At 36.7% G+C, this 15,672-nt stretch overlaps 1 protein-coding gene across 2 annotated transcripts in view; it reads left to right on the forward strand.

Annotated features, from left to right (window-relative positions):
• The window catches only part of PPP2R5A (protein phosphatase 2 regulatory subunit B'alpha), a 75,310-nt gene extending 60,713 nt beyond the window's left edge, over window positions 1-14,597 (forward strand). For both annotated transcript variants that reach the window (XM_040263122.1, XM_040263121.1), the window contains exons 5-13: window positions 1,131-1,261; window positions 1,779-1,838; window positions 2,755-2,863; window positions 3,670-3,723; window positions 9,880-9,930; window positions 10,215-10,334; window positions 10,415-10,542; window positions 11,557-11,658; window positions 13,397-14,597. In XM_040263122.1, the coding sequence (XP_040119056.1) occupies window positions 1,131-1,261; window positions 1,779-1,838; window positions 2,755-2,863; window positions 3,670-3,723; window positions 9,880-9,930; window positions 10,215-10,334; window positions 10,415-10,542; window positions 11,557-11,658; window positions 13,397-13,529 (888 nt within the window). In that variant the 3' untranslated portion in view covers window positions 13,530-14,597. The remainder of the gene's footprint in view (window positions 1-1,130; window positions 1,262-1,778; window positions 1,839-2,754; window positions 2,864-3,669; window positions 3,724-9,879; window positions 9,931-10,214; window positions 10,335-10,414; window positions 10,543-11,556; window positions 11,659-13,396) is intronic.
• Window positions 14,598-15,672: the final 1,075 nt, after the last annotated feature.

Below are 15,672 nucleotides of genomic sequence, written 5' to 3' on the forward strand. Positions count from 1 at the left end.
TATTATAGAATAAGAGAAAACAACATTTCAAAATGACGATCTTTTTGATTTATGGTCGGCTCACGAGGCATCCACTTACTGAGCTTTTTCATCTTTCCAATTTCCTTCAAATGCCAAGTGACTGTATGATGGTCAGTGTTGAGTTCTTCAGCAACTTCTCATATCATTGTAAAAAGATCCATTTCAATATTGCTCTCAACTGGTCGCTGTCAGTTTCCAGTGGCCAGCTACTGTCTTTCTCATCTTCAAGGCTATCATCTCCTTTGTGAAACTTGTTGAACCACCACGGCCTGTACATTTGTTAGCAGTTCCTGGGCCAAATGCATTGTTGATGTTGTGAGTTGTCTCTGCTGCTTTACGACCCATTTTGAACTCAAATAGAAAAATCGTTCAAGTTTGCGTTTTGTCTAACATCATTTCCATAGTCTGAAATAAATATGAAATAAACAGCAAGTAATAAGTCATTGGGCTTTTATTAGCAAAAAAAACATAAAGCAAGAAACACACATTAAAATGATGTATAGCATAACCACATTTACTTAAAAATGTATTCCAATATCAAACAGCAGGTTTCAACAGTGCAAAACAGCAATTACTTTTGCACCAATCTAATAACAGTCCCAAAGTACAGAACATGAAATTCCTTGATGACTTCATAGGTAATTGTATTTTATAAATAGATTTATATTTTTTGCTAAGAAAATCCAACTTTTTATTTAAAACACAGTAATATAAACTTATTTATTTAACAATTTGCAATCTACAAGCTTAAGATTCTAAAAGCATTAAAAAAAAATCTCAGATTTCAACAGTTTAAAATTATAAGCTATGTTTAGTAGCCAAGAGTAGGACAGAATTTTAAAATGAGTAGGAAGGCAAAAAAAAAATTGCACTTTTTTTTGAAGTGTTTATTTGATTTATTGTGCATTCTTTTTCAAAATGAAATAAAAGAAATACTCTGTGAGCTTTAGTGCCATTCTTTAGTGCCATTATTTAGCAATAATAAAGTTAATCTGATAGGGCACAGAGTCTTTGTAAAAAATTTAAAGATTTTGTGGGTTATCTTAAAATTAGAGTGAAGTGTTAGCTCGATTATTTTTAAAAAGTAATTTCTCAGATTTTTTTTAAAGCTCCTGGAGCTTTTTGATAGTGAAGATCCCAGAGAACGTGACTTCCTGAAGACTGTTCTACATCGAATTTATGGGAAATTTCTTGGATTAAGAGCATTCATCAGAAAACAAATTAACAACATTTTCCTCAGGTATATTATTTGTATGTTTTATGTATAGCACTTTTTTCCCTTCCATATTTTTTTATTCCAGTTTCTTTAGGTTAGTTTTTAATGTCTGAAACTTATGAACTTAACTGATAGTAGTTGAGTCATTTCTAGCCTATTTTGTGGATATCGTTTGATTGCATCTAACTTTTTCTTGTAACTTCTCATCTATGTGGATAGTACTAATGACAGTTTTTAATAGATAATACAAATGTTATTCATGGTTAAATTTTATTGAGAGAAGAATTTGTCTGTTTCAGCACTTGTTTTAAAAAATCCTGTATAAATACTGTTTAAATCAATAGCTCTTAAAGTATTTTCAGTTGATGTTCTGACAAAGCTAATTAAATATATGTGCGCCCTCTCTTGACTACTTTATAAATGAAATCATTAAGTAGGTGCTTCAGATTAGGGGGGTTTGCTTTAATCTTTGTACCTTCCTGCATCTTTCATTCAGTTTAGTTTTCTGATATTTTTCTTTATATCTTTGTTTTAAATTCAGGTTTATATATGAAACAGAACATTTCAATGGTGTTGCTGAACTCCTTGAAATTTTAGGAAGGTAAGTCAGTTTTTTGTTCTTTTTAAGAATTAAGTAACTTTGAATGTTTTGTGTATTAAAATATTAGCTGGGATTAGAGAAATTATTTCACATTTTATAATTTGAATATACAGTATAAGGCATAATTTCTCAACTAAATTCTTACTGTAGCTTTTTAGGGGGTCAGCATATTAAAGTAGTGCCACACAAAGCATCTGTTTCAGAGTAGACTTCCTGCTTTTGAAACTGTGGCATATTTTATGCCTAATCTTGCCAGACCGCCTCAGAAATTTCCAGGATCTGATTGGGAAGAGATGAAATAAGCTATAGTGAATTTTTGATGACGTTTCAGGAGTTCTTGTTCCAATGTTGATGGACCATTCCCATACATCTTTTCTTTTTAGAAGAATCTATAGCCTTTGATTTTAGTTCTATGAACTTTTTTGCCTTCTTGTTCACCACATAGCAGTATCAACCTGAGAGTTTAGACCCTCTATTTAAAGAATGGTTTTAGTCTCCTCTGTTAATATTTAGGGCATGATTATGGAGAGAACTGTTCTTAATTTCAGAACTTTCAATAAAAGTAAGAGAAACTACCCATTTACTTCAGAATATATTGAAAATTCTAATATTGTGATACTGACTCTCCTGTACTTTAGAGAAGAAAAGTAAAGGCATCAATAAGTGATAGGCTTTATAGAAAATGTAGAATTTCTTACTGGGACATTAAATTAGCAGTTCTCATTTTCTTTTGGGACCATTGCGTGACTTAGAGGAACAGGCTTCCTAGTGATAGTCTGTCTAACTTAGGTTGCAGATAAGTAAGTCATTCAACACTAGGCCTGAAGCAAAGCAGTTCCTATGTACTTGGGGATGTAATAATTTAGAAAGAAAGTAGTAACTACGTAACCCTTCCCCTGCCTTTTTTTCCCTCCAGTATTATCAATGGCTTTGCATTGCCACTGAAAGCAGAACATAAACAATTTCTAATGAAGGTTCTTATTCCTATGCATACTGCAAAAGGATTAGCTTTGTTTCATGCTCAGGTAAGTAGCAGATTTCAGGTGAAATGAACATTGTTTCAAAAACTGATATAAAGGCAGAGAAACTGAGAAATACTGAGGTGGCAATTTTAAGTATACTTAAGCAATTTGCTTTGTAAGTTGCCCAAAGCAAATTTTTAATTATATCATAATTTTTAAAGCGTGATGATATTTAGTATTCTTAAATAAGCTCAATGCATTTTAAGTATAGGCATAAGAAAAATCAAGTTCTTTTCTAGTCCAGGCCCTGAACTAATTAACTGTGTGACTTTGAATATATCCCACATATTTGCAGAATGTTCTGTCTAGCCTCCATGACCTAGTTAGAGAATGATTTTGGTTTCTTCTATTAACACTCAGAGAATATCATATCAGCATAGGCATACATGTTAGAAACATGCTAAAAAACTATTGTTAGCACTAGTCTTATTTCACTCAGCTTTATTTATCTATCTGTTTAGTGGGCTATGGTTACATTTTTGATTTATAAGACAAAGACAGTTACTTTTAATTCCCCAAAGGACTGGTCTACCGCCTCAGTAATATGGAAAGATTGATATGCCCAACTACATTTTCTTTAATATTTCAGTTAACTTAATATTCAGAAGTTACTACTGAAAAAAGGACATCTTTTTTAAGTAGAAGTTATTTATATAATTATGGGTATATTTATTTTTATTTATTTTTATATATTGCCATAAACGGAAGTTTATTAAAATGAAGTAGTTTTGTTAGCTAAATATAAAAATCCTGCATTACTAAACGTTATTTCATTCAGTAACATTTATAAACTGTCCCTTTCATTTTAGCTAGCCTACTGTGTTGTACAGTTCCTGGAGAAAGATACAACATTAACAGAACCCGTAAGTGTTTTACTTATTTTTATGTTTTTGGTCTACATCATAGCATTTTATTTGAGCTTCCTTTATACTCTTATAGCTCTACCAAACAGTCGTAGTATTATATTTTAAATTAAAATCATTTGGAAGAAGAAAAGTGAGGTTAATCTGTATTTGAAGAATAAGAATGGGATGGCAAGTTCTCATGAATTATGTGTCTTAAATAACTTAAATATAGGTTAAAATTAATATATAGTAGTTAAGATGTGTGATGACAGGCTCAGATGACTACAGTGAAATAATTTATTATCTTCAATGGTAATCTTTTTCATCTTCATTCACCTTTTAAAATTAAAACATTAAAACATACTGTAAGGATTCCAAAACTATTTCCTTGAATTTTGTTTTATCTTTAGAAATAGGATTTTCCCTCTTAGTTATGGTAAACCATGTGTTTCCTTATCTTTAGTGACTGAGCTATAATCTTGGAGTAAAGATAATTTACTTTATGAATCAGCATAGCAATTCAGTCTTAGAATTCTCCTGCTTGCTAATTATCTATTAATACAAAGATTCAGGAGAGAATAAAAATGTTACCATGAAAATTGAAGAAAAACAATAGATAAGTTTAGGGAGAAACAGAAAAGGATAAACACTTAGAAAACAACGTTTTAACCTTGGTGAAATAAATATTCTGAGAGAGTGTTTTCTAGGTATTCTAAATCTAAATAGTAGATAATTATATTTTAAATTAAAATCATTTGGAAGAAGAAAAGTGAGGTTAATCTGTATTTGAAGAATAAGAATGGGATGGCAAGTTCTCATGAATTATGTGTCTTAAATTATGTGTCTCTTTTTATAATAATAGAGTTCTTGACAAATAGCACAGGGTTTGAAGGATTTAAATTATGTGCTTTTCTTCATATTAGAACTTTCTGAGGCTAGGGGCACTTGCAAAAATTACATACTTGGTCCTCCTTTGACTTGAGTTTTGTGTGTGTAAGGAACAAAAGGTATTTTTCCGCTCACTGATATTTAGAGCTTTAGACTTTTTAGATTTGCAGTTCTTTCTGAAATAGCTAAAAACAGTTTTTAAAGACAAATAGAATTAGCAGCCCAATACTTACATGAAACCACATTAACCTCTAAAGTGAATTAAAACTTAATAGAAATCCATAACATATTAGAATTTAGAAAAAGAAAGCCCATAATATGGTTTATGCATGGTGGCTAATAAACAGATATGCATTAAATATGATTAAGTTAATATGGAGTGGATTTGGGAGATTGCTGATTTCTTTTTAAAGAGTGAAAGGTTAGGGAGAGGGATGAGGGCCAGACATTTGAGTTAGGTGAGTTAATAGCAATAGGAGCAGCATGAGGAGGTAAAATGTCCAAGTTGACAAAGGAAAATATTTTTCAGTACATTAAGATCTGCAGATAATAGACATCTTGCAATTACTATTCTGGGCCATCTTAGCACCAAAAATTATGGCCATAGTACTTGGGTTTGAGCCCTAATAATCATTTTCTAGAAGCCTGGCATTCATATCAAAGCTTCCTACAAATTGTAAATAAGTCAGAGGTTTGGTTGGTTTGTTACATTCTTCGTGTTCCTAGATCTTGTATTGAAATTATCTTACTTTCCAGAATGGAAATGACTTTATTGTTACATCCATTTATCAAAATAATGTGTTAATTTGATTCACATAAGACAAAACCATAAAGCATAATGTGAAGGAATTCCTTGAAATTCGCCTAAAGATAACCATACAGATTGGTGAATACATTTCTATAAATTTTTTCTGCATGTATGTTTATGTGTAAAGTTAAACAGTGGGAAATGCTGACTGGGTTTTTTTACCTCTCAGTGTAACATGGATATCTTGCCATATTAGTCTGCTTCATATTTTCATTGGTAGCATCAAATTCCATTGTATGGATTGACATATTTAATTCATCCTCAATTCATGGACACTTGAGTTATTGGAGTTTTTGTTGTTATTAACATGTTGCTGGGTATGGGGATGTTTTAGTGTGTTGAAATTATTCTTTGTCCTGTCTATAGTGTTGCTTACAAAAAAAATCTTAATATGTGTATTAAATTATCCTCAGAACTGCACACCAAGAAAAGATAAGGTTTACTGTATGTAACAGTTTTAATAAACCAAGTTATTGAAATTAAAACCTGTTTCTGGGTCAGAGTACAGTGTGTGATGGTGCCTGTTTCCCCACATCAGCCGGTACTGAATACTATTTTAAATTTTGCTAGTCCAATAGGCATGAAATATTTTAATTGGATTTTAAAAATTATCACAGCCATACTCTTATAAAGTTATTGGTCATTTATATTTCTGTGTCCTTTCCCTACTTTTAAGCCTTTGCCTATTGTGTTTTGCAAGTATTTTTTTTAACCATTTGGAGTTTTCCTTTTAACTTGAATATACTGTTCTTAATATTTGCCTTTTTAAAGAACTAAAAAAAAATTTTAATGTTGGGTAATTTATTCATCATTATAGCTTCTGGCTTTGGTGTCATGCTAAGTAAAATCCTTCTACCTTTTGAGATTATAAAAACACTCTCTAGTATCATGTTCTAGTTATTTAACGGATTTAGTTTTTACAAAAAAAAACTATTCCATCTATGGTGTTTTTCTAGAGCTGCCATGACAAATTACCACTATCTTGATGGTTTAAAATGACAGAAATGTGTTCTCTCACAGTTCTGAAGGCCAGAGTCCAAAATCAAGGTGTCAGCAGGGCTGCCAGGCACTCTGGGGGTGGTTCGGTTCCTTGCCTCTTCCAGTTTCTGGTGTCTCCAGGCATTCCTGGTTTGTGGCTGCATCTCTCCAATATCACATTGCTGCCCCTTCTTCTGTCTCTCCTCCAGCGTTATCTCTTACAAGGATACTTGTCATTTTGGATTTAGGGCCTATCCAGATAACCTGGAATGATTTCACCTTGAGATCCTTAACTTAATTATATCTGTAAAGACCCATTTTCCAAATAAGTCACGTTCATAGATTTCATAGAAATTAGGACATGAACATATCTGATTGCAGGCCACCATTCAACCCACCACACTGTTGGAAACTGAAATTTTCGTGTGACAAGGTTAAGAAATTGTATTTGTCTTCTATTGCTGCATAACAAATTGTCACAGAGTTTAGTGGCTTGAAACAACAAGCATTTATTATTGGATAGTTTCTGTGAGTCAGGAATCCAGGCACGACTTAGCTGGGTCCTCTGCCTCAGGGTCTCTCATAAGACTGCAGTCAAGGCGTTGGCCGGGTAAAATCTCAGATGAAGGAGGAGCTGCTTCTGAGTTCACGTGATGGTTGGTGGTAGCATCCAGTTCTTCACATACTGTTGGACTGCTGTTCCTAACTGGGAGTTGGCGAGCAGCCACCCTCCGTTCCTTGGTACTTGGGCCTGTCTGGCTTCCCAGGTGGTGTTAGTGGTAAAGAACCTGCCTGCCAGTGCAGCCGATGTAAGAGACATGGGTTTGATCTCTGGGTTGGGAAGATCCCCTGGAAAAGGGCAGCACAACCCACTCCAGTATCCTTGCCTGGAGAATCCTGTGGACAGAGGAGCCTGGCTGGCTACAGTCCATGGGGTCGCACAGAGTCGGACATAACTGAAGCAACTTAGCATGATGGGCCTCTCCAGCATAGCAGCTTGCTCTATCAAAGTTTGCAAGACAAGAAGGCCCAGGAGAATCTGTTCATAAGGTGGAAGTCACATCTTTTCTAACTTTCCCATCGAAATGACATTCTGTCCCTTTTGCCACATTCTGTTGGTTAGAAGCAAGTCCCCAGGCCAGTGCACACTTAAGGGAAGGGCTCAGCTACACAAGAGGGTTAGTTCAGGAAATCAGGACCATAGGAGATTCTTTCAGGCATCTGCCTCCCACAGGAGCGACAATTTTTTCTCTAACTGATTCAAGTTACCAATTCACTGACTAATTTAGCTGTTTTCCAGAGCTGAAATGCCACCTTTGTCATATATTAAGTCTTGTATATACTTGAGTCTGTCTAGACACTCGTCTATGTCATATCTTTTCTGTCAGTTTCCGTGGTAATACCTTGTTTTAATTATCTGATTATTATAACATTTTGTTTTAAAAGGTATTGATTTTTATATATTTATCTTTTATCTAACCACATACTGAATTTTCCTACTCATTTTAGTACTTTTTCAGTTCTTTTAATATTTATACATTTAGGCAAGTAAGTATAATTCTGGTATTTCTTTCCAGCATTATTTATCAAATTTTTCTTACTGGATTGGCTCCAGAACAGTGTTCTTCCCCAGTTTTAATTTGAATGAGTGTTCATTACTGGATGAGACCAGTAATATAAACTTACTTAAAAGGCTGTCAAAGATTTACCTCTACCAAAGCACCCAAATGTTTTACTGCCTATTTCCAGGAATCAGTATATAAGTTGATTACTGATGGTTTCTGATAAATTCTTAGTTCAAGCTTACAAAATTGTTATCAAAATATATAGTCAATCAAACAACTGTTCAAAATCTTTTGAGATGATCATATAGTTCTTGAGGTTTTTTTCACCCCTTTTAACCTATAATGAGTTGAATCATTCTGGAATTTCTGGAATAACTTATGGGGTAGATAGTATTATTCTGTTAATATACTGTTCAATCACTGAGTCATGTCTGACTCTTTGCAACCCCATGAACCGCAGCATGCCAGGCCTCCCTGTCCATCACCAACTCCTGGAGTCTACCCAAACTCACGGTCATTGAGTCGGTGATGCCATCCAACCATCTCATCCTCTGTCGTCCCCTTCTCCTCCTGCCCTCAATCTTGCCCAGCATCAGGGTCTTTTCAAATGAGTCAGCTCTTCACATCAGGTGGCCAAAATATTGGAGTTTCACCTTCAATATTAGTCCTTCCAATGAACGCCCGGGACTGATCTCCTTTAGGATGGACTAGTTGGATCTCCTTGCAGTCCAAGGTACTCTCAAGAGTCTTCTCCAACACCACAGTTCAAAAGCATCAATTTTTTATAGACCAACTCTCACATCTGTACATGACTACTGGAAAAACCATAGCCTTGACTAGACGGACCTTTGTTGACAAATTAATGTCTCTGCTTTTTAATATGCTGTCTAGGTTGGTCATAACTTTCCTTCCAAGGAGTAAGTGTCTTTTAATTTCGTAGCTGCAATCACCAGCTGCAGTGATTTTGGAGTCCCCCAAAATAAAGTCAGCCACAGTTTCCACTGTTTACCCATCTATATGCCATGAAGTGATGGGACTGGATGCCATGATATTAGTTTTCTGAATGTTGAGCTTTAAGCCAACTTTTTCACTCTCCTCTTTCACTTTCATCAAGGGGCTCTTTAGTTCTTGTTCACTTTCTGCCATAAGGGTGATAAGTCGCTCAGTCGTGTCCTACTCTGCGACCGCATGGACTGTAGCCCACCAGGCTCCTCCATCCATGGGATTTGTCATCTGCATATCTGAGATTACTGATAGTTCTCCCGGCAATCTTGATTCCAGCTTGTGCTTCCTCCAGCCCAGCATTTCTCATGATGTACTCTGCATATAGCAGGGTGACAATACATACTCCTTTTCCTATATACTGTTACATTCAGTTTAATACAGATTTTTACAACTGTGTTTACTTGAATTTCATGACTTCTTGTCTCACTGTATTTGGCTTATCAAAACTGCTAGCCATGAAATAAATTTGGAAGCTTTCTGGCTTTTGGGGGGTGCTTCATGATGGTTTAAAAAATAGGAATTATCTGTTCCTTAATTTTTCCATAAAATAACCTCCCTTCCTCACCCCACCAACTCATTATCTCATACTTAGTAGGAAGTAGCCCTTACTACTATTAAAATTATTCATTTATAAGTTTAATTGCTAACTATGTCAGTCTTCCTGCTTTGTGAAAATCAGGGACCATCTTCGTCTTGTTCATCAATGTGTCCCTGATGTAGAGCAGTATCTGGTACAAAGGTACTCAACAGGTATCTGTTGAATGGGTGAAAGCCTAAATAAAGCTGAGCAGAGTAAGGGGAGATGCAGAGGTATTAAATAATACTCTGCTACTTCAGAATGAATATTGATATTATGACAGTTATTTAAAATTTCCTGAGGTTAGCCAGCTTCATTGCTTAATTCATGCCAGATTTTTCCCTTTCTTGAAGGTGATCAGAGGATTGCTGAAATTTTGGCCAAAAACATGCAGTCAGAAAGAGGTGAGTTTGGTTTAACAAAAACAGTGCATTTTATTAGAACTTTTCAATCTCAGGGCTATAAACTGTGCTTCCTTGGGTTGCGGGTATCACCACCACTACCTACCAAGCGGGCACTGTTTTGCGGGGTTTAGAGAAACTTGGTGGAAGAGCTGTCCATTATGGTAAGTTGCATATACTGTCAAGGTATTTTTCATCCACTGTTAACCTTCTCATTTGTGTTTTCTATATTAACATCATATAATTTGTCATATTATGTTTCTTAAAAGAAAATTTTTTTAACCTAGGTGATGTTTTTAGGAGAAATTGAAGAAATCTTAGATGTCATTGAACCAACACAATTCAAAAAAATTGAAGAGCCCCTTTTTAAGCAGATATCCAAGTGTGTATCCAGTTCTCATTTTCAGGTATGGTGTTTTCAGTGAAGCCATTTTTATTTTACACTATTACTTTTCTTAGTTTTGATGTTTCTGAATGTCTTTTTTAGGTTGCAGAAAGGGCACTGTACTTCTGGAACAATGAATATATTCTTAGTTTGATTGAAGAGAATATTGATAAAATTCTGCCAATTATGTTTGGCAGTTTGTACAAAATCTCCAAAGAACACTGGAATCCGTAAGTGTCTTTTATGTTGATTGTGTCATTTTTGTTTTTCTAATGTCTTTGTCATTTGATCTCATAACCCATACATAGGAAACCTATAGATTTGGAACTCCCAAGGTTAATATCACATGGTTCTATTGTGCAGTGAGTTTTATGAAGTTGTACATATATGTGGGTCTGTATGTTTGTTTGTTTGTAGCAGAGAAAGGTTTATTGTAGGGCCAAATGAAAAGAATGGGGTGGCTTATCCTTAAAAACTCTGAACTCCTGCATGTTCTTAATTTTTGTTTAGAATTGCAAATCTAAGGACTGTCTGGTATGACATTCTGCCAGTATCCAGGCTCACATCTCAGCTGGCTTAGCCCAGGGAGAAGCGTCAGTGCTCAGGGTCGCGTCAGTGATGTTTAGATTACGTATGTTCTAAATTCTGTAACATCCTTATCCTGTTGTCAACTTTTCTTCTTACAAGTCATAGTAATTGCATCTTTTCCAGCTGCTTTTAATGCTGTTATTCAGGATTTGTGATTGTAGACTCTAGAGTAGTCCTTGTGTTCCCTCATAGCTCAGTTGGTAAAGAATCTGCCTGTAGTGCAGGAGACCTGCGTTCGATTCCTGGTTGGGAAGATCCCCTGGAGAAGGAAATGGCAACCCACTCCAGTACTCTTGCCTGGAGAATCCCATGGATAGAGGAGCCTAGCAGGCTACAGTCCATGGGGTCGCAAGAATCAGACACAACCTGGTGACTAAATCATCAAATCAGACTCTAGAGCAGACAGGAAGCTGGCCATAACATTTTTAGGGTTTAACCCAAGCATGACACAATGGGAAGGACGTGAGTTTTGGAATCAGATAGACTATCTCTGCTACCACTGGCTGGGTGACCTTCAACAAATTACTCAACTTCTTGAGCTTCAGTTTATCCTCACTAGTGGATAGTCAGTGTCAAACCCATTTCAGAGATGATAGTGATACATTTCCCATCTGTTAGTAGCATCAGTAACCCAGCACTGGCTTGTTTCCTTTTAGGACCATTGTAGCACTGGTGTACAATGTGCTGAAAACCCTCATGGAGATGAATGGCAAGCTTTTCGATGACCTTACTAGCTCATACAAAGCTGAAAGACAAAGGTATTTGACATTTTTAATTACAAAGTTAACTGTACATTTTAGATTACTTGAGTGTGATTCAGTCCAATAAGGTATTCTAAGTTAAAATTATGTTTAAAAAGCCAATTACATCAGCCATTACAATTGGAACATCTCAGGTGGTGTTATGGTTTAGAACCTGCCCACCGATGAGGAGACGCAAGAGACACAGGTTCAAGCCCTGGGTCAGGAAGATCCCTTGGAGGAGGAAATGGCAACCCGCTCCAGTATTCTTGCCTGGAGAGAATCCCGTGGACAGAGGAGCCTGGTGGACTACAGTTCATAGGGTCACAGAGTCGGACACGACTCAAGTGGCTTAGCATAATAAACACTTGATGGGCTTCCCTGGTGGCTCAGGGTAAAGATTCCGCCTGCCAATGCATATGAACAGAGGAGCCTGGCAGTCCAGGGGGTTGCAGAGTTGGACTCAGATTAAACAATAACAACAACAATAATAAATACTTCAAAGTCATATGCAGGTAAACTCCTAATGGTTAGATTATGATTTTAATGTGGATCATAAATTCTGATCTCATTGTGAGCCTTAGACTTCATCAGTCTTGGTAATATCTACATTGTGAAATATATTTTATATTAAATTTTAAATACTATTTTAATCAGTTTTATTTTTACATTTATGAGAATAGATTTTGTCCACATGGGCTTCCATAGTGAGCTTATTCTTTAACTGTCCCTTGCACAATATTTAAACTTAAGGTGGACAATAACTGATGTACCTGAGCCCATTTATTTCTAATAATTGTATCATCTATTATGTTTGGAAAAACTGATCTACTTTGATTTTAAGTTCTTAGTCCTGGTTTTCTGGTGTCAAGTAGAGAAAGGATCTCTCTTCTTCAAAGTCATCCTAGCCCATCAATAATTAACTCAATGCGTTATTTCTTTTAAATAGCACCTTTCAGGCAGGAAAACAAATTAGGTAGTTAAGAGCCCTGGAAGCAATAGGAAGAAGGAAGAGATGACTGGGATCATATGAAACTTACATTGAAAAATGCATATTTCACATAACTAAGACTGATCCTTGTATCTATCTGCGTGAATCAGCACTTTTGTCCCCTTAAAGCATATGTAACTGTGGCACTGTGAACCTGTGGGTTTTTCACACATTTATATAGCCCTTCAGAATAGTAGTGTCCACATTATTCAAAAATGTTCTCTTTAGAACTGAAATTAAGTATTAAATTGAAGCAACATGTTTTGAGTTTTGTGGGGTTGAGAGATTATTCAGACTTTAAAGTTTCCATCTGACATGCAAGAGACAAGAGATGGTAAGACACAGACTGGTGGGTAGGTTAGAGATGGGATGTGGAAGGATGCGGGTCCACCAGGAAACGGCCCCAGACAAACTCATGGCAAAAGAGCAATCGTGATGACTACAGCCACTGCAGGGGGTTTACGTGACTGAGTCCACGTTGAGTGGTTTGTCAGCCATGAAGCACTTACAGTGGTCGTGGCGATGACGATACATTTCAGTTGGTGCGGGAGACGCACGGACATGGTTAATTACGCTGAGGAGAGTAATGGCAAATAACGCAGTGCCCTAGGTAGACCTGACTCACAAATGCTCTAGGTGGGGGGGGGCGGGGGGTTTAAGTGAAATGTGAGACAGCAAGTCTGTTTTCCAGCAAACTGCCAAACAGCATGTTTCTTCAAGCTATGAAATAAATTTCTAACTACAAAATTCTTGCTTTGTTTAAAGGGAGAAAAAGAAGGAATTGGAACGAGAAGAATTATGGAAAAAATTGGAGGAGCTAAAGCTAAAGAAAGCTCTAGAAAAGCAGAACAGTGCTTACAACATGCACAGTATTCTCAGCAATACAAATGATGGATAAAAAAAAAGCCTGCCACCTCTGTTGGCTAGGCAGTTTTGTACACTTTTTTGAAATATGTAAAAATTATGAAACAAACCTCATCAGTATAATTAAAAGGCCAATTTTTTTTCTGGCAACTGTAAATGAAAAAGTATATGGACTAAACATAGCCCTATGCTGTATCATGGCCACAGTATATTGTAACCCTTGTCTAATCATTGATTTGTGTCACTTCTGAAGTTTCACAGAAATGAACTTTCTCATCAATGTGATGAGTGAAATAATTACGGGAGTGGTAGGAATCATGGCTTGAATCCTGGTTTTGGTTGTGTTGCACATAGGCGTAGTAGTCTGCTCTGTATATTTTTCCCTTTGATAATGTGCTTTTCACATCGCTGCAGACCTTAGTTACTTCCTAGGAAAAAGATTATTTCCTAAACTAAAACTAAGGTGTAATTCTTATCCTTCCCTTCATCTCTTCCAGAAGTATGATGGAGGGAACTACTTGCCCTAAGCCTTCCTTTTGATATATTACTGTACTCTGGAATTTAGGCAAAAACTTAATTCCAGGCTTTAAAAAGCACAAATTATAAATAAAAGCTGGGAAAGTAAACCAGATTTCAGATCAGTCCTTACGCATCTCCCCCTTCATCTGCAACTCCCCAGGGTGATGAGCACAGACTAGTGGAGGCAGCACAGTGAACACAGCCTGCCTCTCCGTTCATTCCTCCTCTTCCTCCCAAAGGCTGAAGGCAGGGCCTTCCCAGTCCTCACAGCCTGCCCTTCTCCGGCCCCTCCCGACAGGGACGGAGGCTTTGAGTCCCACGGTGTGGTGGTGCCGAGCTCGCGTTGTCACTGCCTGGCTCTATTTACAGGAAATGCAGTAGGCTTCCTCTGTAGGGTTCTGAAAAGGCAGCCTGTAGGAAGTCATGTATGTTTTTACTTGGTCAAGTATTTCTCACATTTTATTATCAGAGTACCATTCCAGTCTCTTAACTTGCAGTTGTGTGGAAAACTGTTTTGTAATGAAAGATCTTTATTGGGGTATTGAGCAGCATTTAATAAAGTTTATGTTTGTATTTTGCCTTACGTCACCTTTGCTTTTTTCAGCAGAGTTGAGACATCCAGAAGCCCGCCCCCTCCATTTATTCATATATATGTACATACATGTATACAGAGAAAACTTGTAAGGCAAACTGCAGGTTATATGCCAGTTAAAGAACAGGAAGACTGTGTGCCAGAGTTGAGTGTTCCAGCCATTTCCCAAAGTTTTCTATTTTACAGAATTTGTACATAAAACTCTAAATTTGAGGATATCTCTCCATCTTCCTTCATGTCCCTTTATGTTCACAGGATGGGTTAACTTACCTTAAATGTGTATACATACATAGACAGTGTTAATTAAAACAGACTCAGGAGCAAAATCTCAAAATCTGTAAGTAATGGCACTGTTTTCTATGGGGGGCAGGGAGATTGTGGCAGAATCAAAAACTGTTACCAGGCTTTCAACTACTGATACCTGCTTCTGCTCTTTCACAACCATAAAAAACTCTAGCAGAAATTCTAGCACACTCTTCCTAGGTCACTGCGAAGGCAGTTCATTCCACTCATTGTGGCCCCAGGAGAAACTTCCTTTCCGGAATTGGCTCATATTTTACACTGTTTCCAAGTGGCAGCCTTACCACAACCATCCAGACCCAATGTTCTTGCCCAACGCTCCATGCTAACCCGAGGCCCGCTAGGATTAGTGACAGCTGGGGGCAGCACACGCAGAAGAAAAGGGATCCTAAGGCTGAACACCACAAAAGGCAAACCCAGCCCCCCTAGAAGAGAAGGCTGGGTCTAAATGTCTTATTTTGCCGGTCTAAGCAAATATCCTTTACTAAGAGCAGCTAGAGCAGGTTTTGACAGGCTGCAGTTAACAGCTGTTAAGAGAGCTAGAAACGCTCACTTCCGACCTAGGTACTCACTCTAAAGCATATTCAAGAGGTCTCTCAACTTCCTAAAATAACAGGAAGTGCAGTTTCAGTATGTTCATTGGAGCCAATTTTGCGAGATACTTAGTATGAAAATGGTGTGTCAACTTTAGAAATACTTTAAAAACACACACTTGTTTTTCAATACTGTTGTTAATGTAAGCTTCTATGCCAGGCTTTGCATTTGC

This window comes from Oryx dammah, unplaced genomic scaffold, assembly GCF_014754425.2.
Source record: "Oryx dammah isolate SB20612 unplaced genomic scaffold, SCBI_Odam_1.1 HiC_scaffold_21, whole genome shotgun sequence".
In the NCBI taxonomy this organism is placed as follows: Eukaryota; Metazoa; Chordata; class Mammalia; order Artiodactyla; family Bovidae; genus Oryx; species Oryx dammah.